The sequence below is a fragment of the Rhodnius prolixus genome, unplaced genomic scaffold, assembly GCF_049639745.1.
Source record: "Rhodnius prolixus isolate KJV_2025 unplaced genomic scaffold, Rpr scaffold_6, whole genome shotgun sequence".
NCBI lineage: Eukaryota > Metazoa > Arthropoda > Insecta > Hemiptera > Reduviidae > Rhodnius > Rhodnius prolixus.
The window spans coordinates 19,924,506-19,942,659 of NW_027411634.1; the positions used below are offsets into that span (position 1 = coordinate 19,924,506).

The window sequence follows — 18,154 nt, forward strand, 5'->3', positions numbered from 1 at the left end:
TCTCCAGGAAAGCAATAGTATTTCTTACTACTCTTTATAATGCTGTACTTCGAACCACTTACTTTCCTATTCTCTACAAATTCTCTTCTGTAACAATGATCCCCAAACCAAATAAACCTTCTCATATCCCAAGCTCTTACCGACCAATCAGCCTTCTACCCATCCTGGGGAAAGTTCTTGAAAAACTCCTACTACTCCGCCTTCAAACTGAAATAGCACCTTTAAACATAATTCCTGACCATCAGTTCGGTTTTCGGAGTTGCCACTCGACTGTTCTCCAAGCACATCGAGTGGTGGATGTAATCGCTACTTCCCTTGAATTAAAGCAGTATTGCCCGGGTGTCTTCCTTGACATATCTCAGGCATTCGACAGGGTATGGCACACGGGACTGCTTTATAAACTCAAACGCCTACTGTCTTCTACCTTTTACCTCATTCTTAAATCTTATCTCTCCGACCGTTTCTTCCAAGTCAAACAAGGTTCTTCATCTTCTCTTATCCTTCCAATACTCGCTGGAGTTCCTCAAGGAAGCATTCTAGCCCCCTTACTTTATATTCTCTATACTGCTGACTTACCAACTCACCCGACTACAATTACTTTCACATTCGCCGACGACACTGCAATTCTTTCTCCTCATCTAGATCCTGTTATAGCATGCCGTGCACTCCAAACTCACCTCAATCTTCTCGAACCTTGGCTGCAAAAGTGGAGAATCAAAGTGAACGAATTGAAATCTAAATACATAGTATTCACTCTAAACAAGAAAACTCTCCCTCCTCTCTCCTTCCACAATACTTCTATACCAATCACTAACCAAGTACGATATCTCGGACTACATCTTGACAAACGACTAACGTGGAACCCCCACACGAGACTCAAACGAACTGACCTCAATCTGAGGTATAAAATGTTGAAAAGACTACTTGACAAACGATCAAAACTGACCCTGACGAACAAACGAACACTATATACCGCTCTACTTGCCCCAATATGGACGTACGGAATACAGCTCTACGGAAGCGCCAAAAAATCTAACATCAACCGACTCCAAACCTTACAGTCTAAAATCTTGAGAACAATAGTTAACGCTCCCTTCTACGTCTCCAATCATACTATACACTCTGATCTCAACATTCCTCTCGTTTCTGAAATAGCCCAAACTCGATACACAAAACTCCATTTAAATCTACACGATCACTACAACCCTCTGATCCACAACATGTCTACCACAACACTTCCTTCTAATCCTAATCGCAGACTAAAGCGGCGGTGGCCACGCGACCATCTCAACACAACGTCGACCTCCTAGGATGGTTGCTGTGTAAGCTTGCCAATCTGGCGAACTAACGGCTTCCATCACTGGATGGTCGTCGTTCACTCCAATCACACCCTTGGCGCACATGCATGTGCGCGTATGTGTATGGATATGCATATGCGTGCATGTGTATTTGCGCCATCCTTATCACTCATCTCTTTTGCTTATTGTACTGCATACAGTTGCAAAATAAATAAACAAATAAAAAAAAAAAAAAAAAAAAATTTGATATTTGGCCTGGCAGTTTATGTATCCTTGAACATGAGGATTAAAATGGAGACCATTGTGTGTTTTAGGGCCGAGTTGGATACAGCAGAACGGTGAGCATGGAACAACGATGGCAGGATCTGGCCAGCCTGCTCAGTCTGCCCCCGGAACATCATTCACACCATCTACACCATCATGCGGGGCCGCCTCCGCACCACCATCATCTCCATCCCCAGGGTGCGACCGGCCCGGCCTCCGGCCATGCGCCTGTCCCGCCTCCAGCTGTCTATCCGCACCCACATCATCACCATCACATTAAAGCGGCCGGACTGCATCAGACTTCCCATCTATCGGCTGAACAGCCAGCTGGCGCGACCGCTGCACCACTACCAACACCGCCTTCACTGGCCACCTCTAACAGCCATTATGGTTCTTCCTTAGGTAAAGGAATTTTTTGATTATTTTAATTCATTTTTCAATAATCTATATTGCTACATCTGGCTCAGAAGCCTGTTCTCAACACGTAAACATTAAGGAACCGGAATCCATCGCTTACAAATGAAAATTAGCTCGATAATCGCAGCGAATATCTATATATTTTGTGTTTTCAAGGCCATAATCTCTGGCATCGTATATATTTCAAATAATACTATGATTTCGAAACTTGTTATCATTTACCAGCGATAGCGTGAAGCGTTTTTGCGATTTAGAAGCGTCTTCAGAAGATATAGTAAAAGTAAAGTACTTGCCTATTTTTTTAGGCGGGCTTTACATCCAACTACCAATTAGATGTCGTAAACGGAGGCGACTAGCAAACATACTTTACTGTAAATTTCTTTTATTAACCATTAAATAAAATCCAAGGCTATAAGACCGCTAACCCAGTACCACAATACATATTAGCTTTACAGGTCTCGCCTCTAACCGCTCGGCTACCGTGGCAATAAAGATATAGTTTAGCGGTTTAACGGCGTCTTCAGCAGATAAAGATATAGTTTAGCGGTTTAGTAGCGTTTTCAGAAGATAAAGATACGGCTTAGGCGATTTAGTGGCTTCTTCAGAAGATGAAGATATGATTTAGCGGTTTAATGACGTTTTCAGAAGATAAAGATATGGTTTAGTGGTTTAACGGCGTCTTCAGAAGATAAAGATATAGTTTAGCGGTTTAGTGGCGTCTTCAGCAGATAAAGATATGGTTTAGCGGTTTAGTAGCGTTTTCAGAAGATAAAGATACGGCTTAGGCGATTTAGTGGCTTCTTCAGAAGATGAAGATATGATTTAGCGGTTTAGTGGCGTCTTCAGAAGATAAAGATTCAGTTTAGGCGTTTTAGAGGCGTTTTCAGAAGATAAAGGATACGGTTTAGACGGTTTAGTGGCGTCTTCTGAAGATGTAGATATAGTTTAGCGGTTCGTAAGGGTGTTGAAATTGGCTCTTCACTGCAGTATTAGCGTTCTGCAGAGAAGGATAATTTCTGTTTACAAAGTAAAGGTTATATAAACCTAAGAAGAAAGGTTTCAAAGGCGTTAATTATTTGATTTGTGTCGAAAAGAAAAAAATTATATTTCATTCGTGACGTGCACTTTGATTTATTATTTTGTTAAAAAAAAAATAATAATGTTATTGTATAAATTTAACCCTTGATATACAAAAGTTTTTTAAAAAATACTTTCATGAATAAACAATCTGTAAATCAATTAATATCGTTATCATTAATGAATATTTTTGCAAATAGAAATATTATACTGAATTTACAACATAATTTCCCTTAAGTTGGTAATCGATCACTGGGTATTTATTACCAAGCTGCCACCTTGATATCTGTTGGCCGTAAAATTATTTTTATTTCCTTTTATTATTATTATTGTATATCTGCTTCCATCATCTTGTGCAATCCCGGAATTTACTTCTTTTAAACTCAACATAGTGCCGGTTGGAACTTATAAGTCGGCAATATTTTTAATGACCAAAATTTACCTAGTTAAATTTTTAAAGTTTGGTTATTTAAAAAATCTTACAAAATAAACATCTTATTAGCATTTTAAAAATGTCAGCGTACGTCAAAACACTTTCTTTCTTTTTTTCTCGGAGATCTTCGTACCCCTAAGCTGCTTGTCACTCGTAAGTATTCCAATAGACAAGTGACAATCTATGACAAGGGTTTTTAAAACCTATAGGTTAAACTGTTTGCACCAAATTTTTGTTGAACACAGGATGCTTACTGGTTAATTCTTGTCTGTTTTGAATGACATTTTAGCCTGAATTTTTGTTTACTTATTAACTTTTATAATTATTACCTTCATATTATTATTATTATTATTTTGTATTGTAGTAACCAAAAGTATTTGTAATCTTGCAGATTTTAGATTTTGAATTTTTTTTACGCAAATTACGTTAAAATCAATTGATTGAATATTGATTGATTAACGAAAAAAGTGATTTTTACTAATTGACGTTATGATCACGTAGTTTTTTTTAAAAAAAGGTAAATTGCAGAAATATTAAATTGATACTTCGATCAGTTAATAAACTTTTTTGGGGGCAAAATCAGCCAATCAAGAAGTTTTATTTTGCTGAATCTAATTATAATTTTGGGGAGGATTTCCACTAAAGGTCAACGATTTTTTCAAAAAAAACTTCACATACTTCATTAAAAACTAATTGTACACTTGTAGAACTATTACTTTTATTCGAAATATTTTCTTAAGAAAGTGCTAGTTGAAGCAGTTTCAGTACTACCAGGGTCGAAGTTAGTATAATTTCCCACTAAACTCTTATTTAAGTGTTATGAGCGCCACTGCCTTTATAATACACTCAACAGCAAAAAAAACCGGACACTCAGATTTGGTCTCATAATTTTGTTAAATACGCTAATCTTTTTAATTTATGGTAAGAATTGGTTTATTTATAAGTTATTTACACAAAATCTGCCACGAATGACTAATTTTTATTAATTATTAACACAAAATTATAAAATAAAGAAAAAATAAGAAATTAACACTTTTTTTTTTAACTTTATTCTTCATTCTTATCAGGTTTTCTGACAAGGGCTGTTCTTCTAATAGCGGGTATTTCTCCCTAGTCTACGGCGAAGGGCCCTAATCCTGTCAGGCATAGAAATTAAATTTTGGACGTACTCCACCGGCAGAGCATCCCATTCTTCACGAAAAGCAATTTGGAGCTGATTAAAGTCACTAGGAGGAGGATGACGATGTCTAACACGCCTTCCTAAATTATCCCATAAATGTTCTATGGGATTCATATCGGGAGTCCGTGCAGGCCAGTCCAGAACTGTGATTCCCACTTGCTCCAAGTATTCGGTAACAATTCTGGCGGTATGTGAACGAGCATTACCCTGCATCAAAATGAATTGGTCACCAATAAATGGAGCCAACGGGGTCACAGCCTCTAGGAGCACTTCCTCAATGTACCTCCGAGCAGTCAGAGCCCCCATTATCAATGAAAATCAGTTCAGTACGGGCGTGGAAATTGATTCCACCCCAAACCATAACTGATCTCCTTTCGAAAGGCAGTGACTCGCGAAGAGTACATTGAGCAAATCGCTCCCCTGATCGTCTCCATACTCTGTCTCGATCGTCTGAGTGGTATAGACCAAAGCGAGACTCATCTGTAAATAAAACTGTTCCCCATTGCTCTACAGTCCAATGAAAATGCTGGTCGGCAAATAATCGCCTTTCTCTACGACGCCTTTCCTGGTGTTGGGGCCCTGTCGCGGGGCGCCTTGCTTCAAGTCCACACTCCCTCAGTCTCCGCCGTACTGTGTCCGAGCTAACACGCGTATTTCGCGCCACTTGAAGCCTGTCCCGAACCTCAGGAGCAGTTAAATGGCGGTCTCTCAATACTGAGAGCGTGATAAATCGATCGTCAACTTCAGTTGTGGCCCTTGGTCGACCACTGCCAGCCCTCCGTTCATAACTGCCAGTCTCCCGGAAACGGCGGAGTGCATCATTAATGGCGGACTTCGCTACTCCAAGGGTTTCTGCGATAGATCGGACGCTCTAGCCTTCTCTTGCCAAGGCATCAGCTCGGGCTACGTCTACATTCGAAAGAACCATTATTCTGGACCAAAATTAAAAAAAATCACGTCTATTAATGACAGAGAGGCGCGGTTAATAAATTAAAGATGCCTGCTTACAGTTTAGAAGAGTTCCGTCAGGTAAAGCAGCCCCAAGACAAATAAGCCACATCTGAGTCTTATCGCATGCCCTCTAATCCTGAAGGGATTAGTTCAATGGACTTAGACCCTTCCTTCTCTGTAATAACCAGATTACCCAAAAAAACAAACACATCACTGATAATCAGCTTTTAATATAAAAAATATTAAGTGTCCGGTTTTTTTTGCTGTTGAGTGTATAATTACGAATCAAATATTTAAAATATAGAAAAATTTGAAAAGAAAATTTTATTTTGTATAATTTTTAAATTCCTTTTTCTATAATTTTGGGGCAAAATTTGAAATATAATAATTTTGAAATTACGCGTGTCTTTATGCATTTACTTCTAACATTGTTTTTTTTTAAAAAAATAGAATTTATTCTACAAATTTTGGTTAAGAAGTTTAAGGTTTTAATGATCAGTAAGTTGGTTTCGAATCCCTCGTCTCTGGTAGGTAATTGTTACCTTGTGGCATTGTACTGAAAAAGGATGTTTCAAAAGAAAATTTATGGGAATAGATAGAAATTTGCCTATTTCATTTAATTCTCGTCAGAACATTGTAAATTAAAGGAATTTTAATTTTTTTTTAAAAGTGAAAACATGAGATTTAATTATTTACCATTAATCTGTTAAGGTGGAAACAATATTGGGTCAGCTGTGGCCACGTCAATGAACCTGATGACCAACAGTAGCGAGCCAATGGGCAGCGAAGCGGGCTCCACTACATTCAAAATGGAAAACTCTCACGATATGATGTACTATCAGGTAATTAGTTTATTTATGTTTTTAATTAAATCTATTTAAAAAGTATTGGAATCAGATGGTAACTGGTGCAGGTATATCTCTCCTACAAGATCACTTGATTTTGGGGTATTTGAATTTGAGGAATCGGTAATTAGACTACAGTCACACAACCTTCCAAGGTATATTCATACCTAATTTTTCTGATCTAGGATTAGTTAGTCCGTACACTGAGGTCGCTGAGTTGGCGCCCAGCGTAGCTTTGGTTGACTCAAGATTTTTGGTGTTGCCCCTAATTCTTAAAAAATAAGCAAGCCATATCGTATCGGAAACAGTGATATAGGTTCATGTAACTTGGTATTATCTTCTAGCAAACAGAGCTGCAGGAAAAGATATTATTCTCAATATTTAGCAAACTGGGTTCCCATCAGGTTTGAAACCAGCAGCCGGACCTTAGACTCTCTTTTCATTGAGGCATCTTACTGTATACTGTTCGTTGATGAACACTTTTGTCTGTAAAAAGTGAGAATGAAGAGTTACCGGGTGTTTTAATGATCTCACACGTTGGTCACGTTTTATACGAGGCATGTCCAGAAAGTAAGTGTACTGAGGCTCTCACTCACGGCCGGAGGGATTTTTTTTCTCGATATGTTGGCTGCACTGCCGTGTAGCCTGATTCCTCCCCTCCGCAACGAGACCGGTTCGAGGTCAGTACGTTGAAAACTGTCGACGCGACAATAGGTTTCGTGAAAAATGTCAATCCAATCTCCCGCCAAGTGCGAAATACGCGGCGATTTAGAACAATTTCTCCGCTCCATTGTTACTGGAGATGAAACTTGGGTTGCACACTACACACCTGAAACCAAAAGGCAGTCTCAACAGTGGCCTTCACACCTCTTCACCCTCCGCCAAAAAGTTCAAAAACCACCATTTCAGCCAAGAAAATCATGGTATCCGTGTTTTGGGGACTGTCAAGGCATAATATATGCCTCAAGGGGAGGACCATCAACTCTGCAAGATACTGTGAGACCCTAAAAAAAAAAAATTGCGGAGGGCGATTCCAGAACAAGAGAAGCGGCATGCTGACAAAGGGAGTCCGCCTGCTGCACGACAATGCCACGAAGGAACTCTGCTCGCCTCAGTTTAAATGGGATGGATGTCCTGGAACCATCCCGCACATTCCCCTGACCTAGCACCTTCAGATTACTATCTCTTTACCTCCCTGAAGCTGCACATGGGTGGAAAAAGGTTTTCAACCGACGAGTAGGTGAAGGGGCGGGTGGGGAAGTGGACGAAGGGGTTGGCGGGAAACTACTTCGAGGAAGGCATCAAAAAATTAATACCCCGGTTCACCACCTGCATTGAGAGGAATGGTGACTATGTCGAAAAATAGCTTACATATGTAATAATGTAACCAGGTTTGTTTTTGTTCAAATAAACATTTTTGTAACCTACAAAAATTCAGAACACTTACTTTCTGGACATGCCTCGTATTAAATCATTGACACTCTTATATTTTCAGAATTTTGATAATATAAACTGTAGGCCATGATGAAGATAATTTGTCAAAACATTTGTTGAAATATTAAGCTAAGATAAAGATAAATAAATCTTTATTAAAAATATGTATGTACAATAAATACAGACATGAAGTGCCAATGTACAATACATTATATTGAGCTGAATAATAATAAGTAATAACAGACTTTCGCTTTGAAGAATAAAAATACATTAAAAGATCTGGGCTGGGTCCGTATTGTTTCACTTGAAGTTTCGATTTACTATTGTTTCCAAAAGCATCTACATCCACATTAAGTTTAATTAAAAAAGTTGGACATCTTTTAGTACCCGTGAATTTCAAGATACATAATCGAGTAATCATTATTACTATTATTATTATTACTGCAATTATTATTATTATTATTACTGCAATTATTATTATTATTTTAAGTTTCATTTATTTATTTTTTGTCAATATTAGAATAAGTATTAATATTTTAAGAAATGATTTGTCCTTGAGGGAGACATGCATGTTCTAAGTATGACTTATTGGTGATAGACAGTAAGCAATATGTGGTATTGTACCAACTACTAGCAGCAGAAGGCTGTTTACCAAAAAAAAAACAAATAAAAAAACTAGCAAATGAGGCTATATATATACACTGAAAGACAAATGGAGACAGGAGCCTTGGTCTGTAAAATAATAATAATAAATAAAACTAAAAATTGACTGCAGAATACAGTAATTATTACTTTGTGTAGAGGCAAGTCAGTAGTTCACTAATAGAAAGGCTATAGTTTAACATTCTACCACTAGAGTGTACTCGAGATTAGCCTCTATTATACTGAGCTAAACTTTAATACTAAAGCAGTGATGTCAGAAGTATAGCGATTCTTACTGATGCATACTTTTCTTTGTTTTTACATTGTTAAAAATCTAAAATGGTAGTTGTTCTTTACCTTATTTACATTCTTATCGACACGTATCTTTTCATTATGTCATGGAATTGTTGCAAATAAGATGATAATGTTTCATTAGATAAAGAAAAAATTTGTAACCTCAATTAGGTTTTAGTTTATTTTCATAGTATGCGATTTTAGACTGTGGTACCTTGATAGGGCAGGGAGGCCTTGATCCATGAAAAATCGGCTAGTTTCTTTTGAGGAGTGCAAATATCAACTAATATGTCTCAGAAATATTCTGAAACTTCTAGGAAAAAAAATGATTTGGGCTACCCATCTTCCCAAAGTGCTATTTCATCTTTATCATTCTTTACTATCACCTAAATACTAATTAAGTAAGATTATAAATATCTTGGTCAAATTGCGTGTTAAAAGAAAATTTACCACACGATTTTTTCACTATTTTTGACATTTTCTTGAAATTAGTCCAGACGATTTTTTTTTGCATTTCTTACAAAAAAAAATACTTTTTCTCATTTTTTGTTTTATGCCTTTCTTAATAATAAAGTTCATTTAATCTTTTTTGCAGCAGAACAGTACATCGGAAATGAATCACAGTACTGAAGGATTTTTATCATCATTTCTGAATGATGAAGACCTGCAGCTGATGGATATGGCTATGAATGAAGGTAATTCTATTGTTTATTTATAAATATTATCATCCCCATGGTTTAATGATTAAACGAATCAGTCGCAAGAAGATACTTGCAGAAAATAGACTTTACTGAGTTATCGTAGAAAACTGGGGTATCCCAGTAAATAGCAGGAACATTTAAACCTGCAACAGCGCTAGATAAACGGCTTCCCTACCAACAACTGCTTGGTAGGAACGTATACCAAGCAAACGTAAACATAAACATGAATTCAGTGAAGGAATGCCAAAAACCCAAGGTAGTTGCTTTAAAATATTATTTGAGTTTTATATGCATTACTGTGTCTTAAACAAAAGGGTTGAATATTTTAAGAGTTATTACTCGATATAATTAAGGTAATTCTACGAGTATTTCATAAATAACACTGTTATAATTGGGGTTCTCATTTATATTATATGTATGTAGGTTAGATTAGTTTCCAAAACCTACCACTAGGAACGCTTTCACCCGATTCGGATGTGTATTAACAATATTAGAACCTCTAAAATTATTTTTTTTAGGAAGTTAGGCCGCAATGTTTCTTAGGAAATTGGTGCAGTTTCTAGAAAATTTAAAAACCTAATAAATAAATCTAAACTGTTAGAGTTAGCACTTTTAGTTAACCCATTTTTTTTTTTAATTCATTTTCAAAAATCTGTCATCTGTGCAATAATTCTTCCTTAAAAACAGTAAGTAAAGTTAGTTCACAATATATTTGGGGGTATTCAATGTAGAGTCTAATGCAAATGTAATTAATATGAAATTGTGATACCATATAAATTAGTGACTCAGCATTTATTTACAAAATGTAGATTATTGTAATGCAATCAGTTCTTTTATATTCCGCATTTTATTTTGTTTCCAATTTAAAAATTGATTTGGTTTTCAATTTGTATTTATTTATTTAGTTATTTTTGTGAAGATGCATTAAGATCTTTGAGTTCAGTGTCGCTGATTGAATGAAAAATAACTCAAGTGAAGCGAATGTAATGCGAGACGATAAAGTTAGTGAAGTCATAATCTTTACATTAAACTGATTAAGCTAACTCGGATGGAAGTTCATAATCGGTCAGAGATACAATATATTTGCGTTATTACGACGGATTAAATCGGAGATATTATCTAGCATTGCGAACCTAATCACATTTTCTATTGGGATAATCCCTTCCCTCTCTATTATCATTGGAGTTTATTTAGTTCGTATCATAATCTTTTAATATTATTGTCACTTTCTATTACAATGTTTACACCTCGTTCCGTCAATATTTTTTTTTTTATCGTATTTTTCTTGTAAATCGTTTGACAAGATTTCCTTTTTAGCTATCTTTTACACATATACTTAGAGAGGCTGGTGTTGGTCTAGTGGTCAAGAGCGTGGCTTTTGGAGTAGAAGATCCCCAGTTCGAATCCAGCTTATGACTACTTTTTATTTGTTCGAAAAAAATTGTTTATAGTAAAGTTTGAGCTTCCGCCCCCCCCCCCGGTCAACGTCACCTAAACTGGTAGTTGGATGTTAAGCCCCGCCTGGAAAAAATAAGAGATTACTTTATTCATATAAAAAGACTTCTGGGTTATTATTTGTAAGATTACATAACCTCCAAAATCAATCAAAACAATCAAAAAGTTGTCAATAGATGACAGCGATCAATAATAAATAATACAATAACAATGTACTTAAAGACATTGTATTAATTATGGTTTTAAAAAAAAATAAATAAATAAATGGAGGGATAATAAATTCTTGTCACTATTTACTAATTTTAAATAAAGACAGTACATTCAATCAAATATATTCTTTAAAAATAATTAATAGATACGAGAAAATTAAATTTTAAAAATTTAGCAGCAACAAACTTGTTAGCTTTTTATTTTAATCATAAACTTTATTAAGGTTTATTCTGAAGAATGTTCGTTGAACATCAAATTTTGTTGCTATAATTGGTGCATTGATGCTTACTAAATCTTAGACTTTCAGGTGGTGTTATTATTTTATTTAATGTTTTGCTCAACCAAAATCTTGAAACAAAAATAAGGTAGATCGATTTAAATGGCATTAAATGAAACGTAAGTTAAGATGAACTCATGACCAGAGGAAATTATAAGAATTAAATTTGGGAATAAATTTTCTAAATTTGAAAAACCAAAATTGAATGTTCGTAAATGCTAATTACTGAGAAAATTTTTCAGTTTTGATATTTTTTTAAATGGAGATATTATGATTTCATTTAAACTTTGCTATAGTGATTACAAACATTAAATTCTATAACCTACTTGAAATACGAGGTGTGTAAATTAAGTAATGAGACTGATTTTTTAAATTTTTGTATTCAAAAAGAATTACAATTCTATATTGTCACCTTCAAAATAACTTCCTTCTGAAGCCACACAGCGCTGGAGACGTTTCTTCCACTCCTAATAGCAGTGCTCGAACTCCGATACTGAAATAGCCTTCAGCTGGTCGGTTACAGCCGTTTGAATGTTTTCGACTGACCCAAAATGAGTGATTCAATTGAAAATGATCCCCATTTTCTGGAACGTTTCACTACTGGTGACGAGTCTTGGGTGTTTGAGTATGACCCAGAAACCAAGCGCCAAAGCATGGAGTGGCACACTTCAACCTCTCCAAGGCCCAAAAAAGCAAGGATGGCGAAGTCGAAGATCAAAAATGCATGCTGATTTGTTTTTTCGATATCCACGGAATCGTCCACAAAGAGTTTCTACCACAAGGTCAAACCGTCAATCAACACTTTTACCGAGAGATTCTTGAAAAACTTCGAGAAAGGATCATGCGTGTGAGACCAAACATCAAGAACAAGTGGGTGTTGCATCAGGATAATGCTCCTTGTCACACAGCAATTTCAATAAACAGAGTTTTTGGCCAGTAAAAACATTCCTGTGGCTCCTCAGCCTCCTTAATCGCCTGACTTCAGTCCTTGTGACTTTTTTCTCTTCCCGAAGTTGAGAAAATCACCTCAAGGGAACTCATTTTGGGACCCACCAGCTGAAGGCTATTCCAGTATCGGAGTTCGAGCACTGCTATGAGGAGTGGAAGAAACGTCTCCAGCGCTGTGTGGCTTCAGAAGGAAGTTATTTTGAAGGTGACAATGTAGAATTGTAATTATTTTTGAATAATTTTTTTTTAAAAAAATCAGTCTCATTACTTAATCTACAGACTTCGTATTTTTACTGGAACACTCGACATAAGAACTTGGTAGAGTTCATTACCCAACAGAACAGAAGATACACCAACTTTAGAATAACAATGTAAAAATATTATACTGTTTATAAGCCCTAAAAATGTCCTAGTCCCTAGGTCGAAAGTTCGGCAAAATAAATAAATATGACTGAAATTGGCATTATTATTTGCTTCCTGCTGGTTTAACGAATCGAGACATTAAAAACAATGAACAATATTAATTTAATTTTCTTTATAATTCGATTAATGACATTTTCCGGGAATTGATTGAGGTTGTCTTTCAAAAATTATCATAACAATGTAAACATTACACTGTAAAGTCTTATAGGTATTCTTAAAGTTGTTCAGTCTTACCAACTGAGATATGAATTAAGTTTGACTCAAATAAAAGTAGTTTAAAGAAAGTTTGTAAACAAACAACTTTAAAGCAAAATAGAAATTACAGAAAAGAATAATGAAATTGAATAATGCGTCTCATTTAAAATTAAATTCTGAATATTTATTTATATTTAAATGTTTCACCCCACCCCCATGGAACTGACGTCATCATAGCTACTTCCAGTATTATTTTATCAAAAAAAAAAAAAGATTATATTAGAGAATTACAAAACCTACTTTTAAATTTAGATTAATTTTAAAAATAAAGTAATAAAAGTTGCTTGGTCATGCAGTATGGCAGCGCGCGCCACTATTGTAGTAACATTTAAGTTCACACTTCAGCCCGGGTGTCTTCGTGTGTTTATTTAGCCGCTGTGTCTGTCAATCCGACAGCCGGTCAACACTGACCTCGGGCGTACTAGCTAAATTATTTTGTTTTCTATTTAATATTTATTTAGTGCTCTTTATAGATCATTTTTGGTGGGGCTTTTTTAATAGATTAATTTACGGATTATTTCATGTGCAAATAAGAAATACCGTATATATATATCTAGTGATGAATGTAATCATAGTGCCATGCGTGACTCATCATCATCATCATCATCAGGTGCACAACTTGGATGCATCAACATGTATCGAAGATTCAAGCTTTACCTCCTATTATAGTACTTTAATAAACAGTTATTTAAATTTAAAAACAATTCAAGGTAACTTGGTTTTGTAGTTCTTTAATTTGTTTATTAATTATTTATATTGTCTTTGTACTAAATTGTTTCATAACGTTTCCTACATGACCTTATTCATCAGGCGTTCTTTAAGTTTCCAGGAAAAAATCTTTATTTCTATGAAAGATAAAATTCCCAATTTTTTTGGTTTTAAATATAGGGCAAATCCTCATTTACAAGAGTATTTTTTTGGAATTACCAAAAAAAAACATCAAAAAGTAAAATTTTGGGACTTATATTGGCAATAACTGTTTTTGCCTATTTATTCAGACAGGCATTACGTCTAACTTCTAAATCAGGTGTCATACACGAAGGCGGACTAGCAAATATACTTTACTATGTAATATTTCTCTCATTAACCATTAAAATCCAAGGCTAAACCGTGAATCGAACCCAGTTTCTTACAATACATCTTAGCTTTTTTGGATCACCGTATCCATTAAATTTTGTTCAATCTTTATTAAAAACTGATTGACTACATTTTCTTATGATTTCATGACCTTTTACGAAGGTCTTGGTTTTCTTGATTAGGTCTTTATGTGATTACAATCACTTAATCTAGTAATCGGGCAGAAATATTTTTTTCTTGCAGTTTTTAACTATCAACCCTTGTACGAGGGTCGTTTGAAAAGTCCGTGCAAAGTCAGAGAGATAGCACCACTGGCGCGTATCGAGGTTATGTTTAGTTAGTAGCATCTCTTGGAAGAACACACACCAAGTTTCAGCCAGATCGGTCTATTTCTTTGTGTTTGGCATTCGTTTGAATCGAGGAAGTCGAGTGATTTTCAAAAATGGACGAAAAAGCATTTCGTGTGTTGATTAAACACTACATATGAAAGGCAAAACGCCTCAGGAGACTAAAGAGAAGCTTGATAAACATTATGGTGACTCTGCACCTTCGATTAGAACAGTTTATAAGTGGTTTCAAAATTTACGGAGTGGCCATATGGGCACAAGTGACGCTGAACGTTCTGGACGCCCTGTTGAGATTACTACTCCAGAAATCATTGATAAAATCCATGATATGGTGATGGATGACAGAAGAGTGAAGGTGCGTGAGATTGCTAGTGCTGTGGGCATCTCGAATGAACGGGTACATAATATTTTGCATCAACATTTGGACATGAAAAAGCTATCCGCAAGATGGGTGCCGCGATTGCTCACGCTTGACCAAAAACGAAATCGTGTGAAGTGTTGCAAGGACGGTTTGCAGCTGTTCCAGAAGAATCCGCAGGACTTTAAGCGTCGTTTCTTCACTGTGGATGAAACATAGATACATCACTACACTCCTGAGACCAAAGAACAATCTAAACAATGGGTTACCACGGGGGAATCTGCGCCAAAAAAGGCGAAGACCGTTCCTTCGGCCGGAAAGATTATGGCGACCGTCTTTTGTGATTCGCAAGGAATAATCCTCATCGACTATCTGGAAAAGGGTAAAACTATTACAGGTGCATATTATTCATCGTTATTGGACCGTTTGAAAACCGAGCTGCAAGAAAAACGCCCACGATTGGCCCACAAAAAAGTCCTTTTCCATCACAACAACGCACCAGCTCACACCACAGCAGTTGTGGTCGCAAAATTAATGGAAATAGGGTACCAACTCGTTTCACATCCCCCCTATTCTCCAGACTTGGCTCCCTCGGACTACTATTTGTTCCCCAATATGAAGAAATGGCTTGCGGGAAAAAGATTTTATTCAAACGAGGAGGTGATTGCAGAAACGAATGGCTATTTTTCAGACTTGGACAAATCCTATTATTCGGAAGGGATCAACAAACTAGAGCAGCGTTGGACGAAGTGTATAAGCCTAAAAGGAGACTATGTTGAAAAATAAAAAAGGTTTACCCCCCAAAATTAAGTAGTTTTTATTTTTGCACGGACTTTTCAAACGACCCTGTATAATACACTGTATATTGTTATTAAAACCCCTTCCAAGCCAGGTTACATCCCAAACAGATAATCTTTTAATAATAGATTGTACAATTTAACTACATAGTGCAGAGTAGTAATTGTAAGTAAAATTAATAAAAAAATTCGTAATAAAACATTTTATAGCCTTAAATATATTATGACTATTAATGAAAATATCGTTTACCTTCAAAATAAAACATCTCTCTTCAAATGTTTTTTGAAATCAAAACCCAAACTTATGTCTAGTCCATACTAAGTCAATACCAAATGGAAATAATTCTTCTTAATCAGAGTAAAAATAATTTAAAAAGAAAAAGTTTTAATTAATAAAATTAAGTGTACATCAATTAAACTTTAATATAAATAATATAACCTTCCTATACCTCATAAACAAACATAAAAACAATTTAGGTCAATTTCTGTAAAGTTCATTAAGCGAATCGAATGTAATTATATTTGTTTTCCTAATCTAATTGAGAACAATAGCTTTATTAGTTTAGTTAAAATCGCTGTATACACCAAGATATTGCAAATTTTGTATAGAAGTTACTGTTATAAAACCATATTCTCTACAGAATTACATGTGGAGTTCTGCAATAGCATATTAACTGTGCTGTGTACCAACCGCACAATTGGAAATTCAGTTATTTAATTGTGAGTCTATTAAATATGGTGGCAAGCCTGAAACTCAGCTACTCACGATTCAGGCATCCCTTTCTAGCTTACATATTTATAATTCAATACGATTTCTTCTTTAAGAACTGAACAGCTGTTTTGAGAAGCATTGTTTAAATTAAAAGCTGTAAAAAAAATAAATAATTTTTTGTAAATCCCTCATTCATATGATAAAGAAAACGTAACGCCTACACAACTGTTTCTTAATTATATTGAAATATATGTTTTATGTATTCATATGTAGATTACTGTTTGTAGAAAGCGCATTATAATTACAAACAAATAACATGAAGAGTCAAAAAAATAGATAAAAAGATTGTTTATGTGAAATAACTCTCGGAATAAAACTCTTAAAAATAAAAACACCCACGAAACTAGTAGTTACATTTATGTTTTATTTACTTTAAATGATACTGAAATAAGCACATAGATGGCAGGGTGATCGTTGATCTTTCTGCAGGGTTAGATTAGAAACATTTTATTGACCTTTATTTACTTTTACCGGTCAGCCGTTTACAAAATGCTGGATGTCAACATTAAGTACATCTCGAATTTTCTAATCCACTTTTAATGATTTAATGAATACTTTACGACAAAATTCTCATATTAAACATGTAAATAAAATCCAAGAACTAGACCGGGAATCGAACGAACCACTCTTACTTAGCTCAAGGTAAATTTGTAGTATTCAATTATTGAAATAGTTCATTTGGAAGAGATCTTCTTGCAAAACCTGCGGTGAAAGGCTGTAGTATAGTTCAATTATCTGTTTGATTTTAATCATTTATCGGTATTTAGAAAGCATTATTAACCGAAAAAAAAACTTATCAGTAACAACCTTGAGCTTGTTTTACTTTATTATCGGCTTTATTGTCGGCCATTCAATTGAATAAAACAACTTTTAATTTAGAATCAAATTATTCGCTTTTTATTCTTTCTCTTCGGTTTTTTATTAAGTTAGAAAATAAATATTTTCCTTATTTCATATCTCGTTTTACTTAATTAAAAATAAACGTGGGCAGAATTTTTTGGCGTCTAAAATAAAATTGTAACTAACAATGGAGGTTTCACTTAAATGAAATACACAAATAATTAAATGATAATATTCACTTTATTTTGATTCAGAACTCCAAACTAGAAATGACAATAGGACAATCTTTACAGTACAAAAAAGAGATATTTTTATTTTGGAAAACTTGCTGCATATTTATTGCAAAACTTTCATAAAGTGCAAGCATAAATTAGAAAAACATATCGATTTTGTACAAAAAGAGTTTAGAATAATGAAATTATTAGAAGTATTTATTTGGTTAATTGAACCGTTCACTGCAAAAATCGATTCGAATCATTTTTTTTTTTAAATATCTTAAAATTTAAGTGTCAAAGAATTTTGGTTCAGCCATAACTTTTTATATTTATAATAAATTTCCCAAATAATAAAGCTTAGCGACCAATTAAACCATAAAAATTTGTTTGGGCCATTAGAATACTAAATAATTTATTTCAGAACCCATTTTGATTCAACTCACGTGCTCTAATGTAAATCTTAGCAATAATTCAACTCAAATTTAGCACTATCTTTGAATGATAATGGTAATTTTATTTGAATTTATATTATAAACGGAATTTAAAAAAAAAAAACAAACTCATCGCATTTCACCAATATTTTGTTTTATGGAGTTGAATCGAGTTTGTGAAGTGAACGGCTCAATTATAGGATCTTGAACATT

General features: G+C 34.8%; 1 protein-coding gene across 8 annotated transcripts in view; it reads left to right on the plus strand.

The window, feature by feature from the left end:
* cnc (NFE2 like bZIP transcription factor cap-n-collar) overlaps window positions 1–18,154 on the plus strand; it is a 312,953-nt gene that overhangs the window by 276,624 nt on the left and 18,175 nt on the right. For 7 of the 8 annotated variants that reach the window (XR_012462767.1, XM_074142259.1, XM_074142262.1 and 4 more), the window contains 3 exons: window positions 1,613–1,964; window positions 6,332–6,462; window positions 9,431–9,530. Coding sequence is in view for 7 of the 8 variants with exons in the window: in XM_074142259.1 (XP_073998360.1) it covers window positions 1,613–1,964; window positions 6,332–6,462; window positions 9,431–9,530 (583 nt within the window). In the remaining variant the exon portion in view is untranslated. The remainder of the gene's footprint in view (window positions 1–1,612; window positions 1,965–6,331; window positions 6,463–9,430; window positions 9,531–18,154) is intronic. The other variant, XM_074142260.1, reaches the window with a different exon arrangement.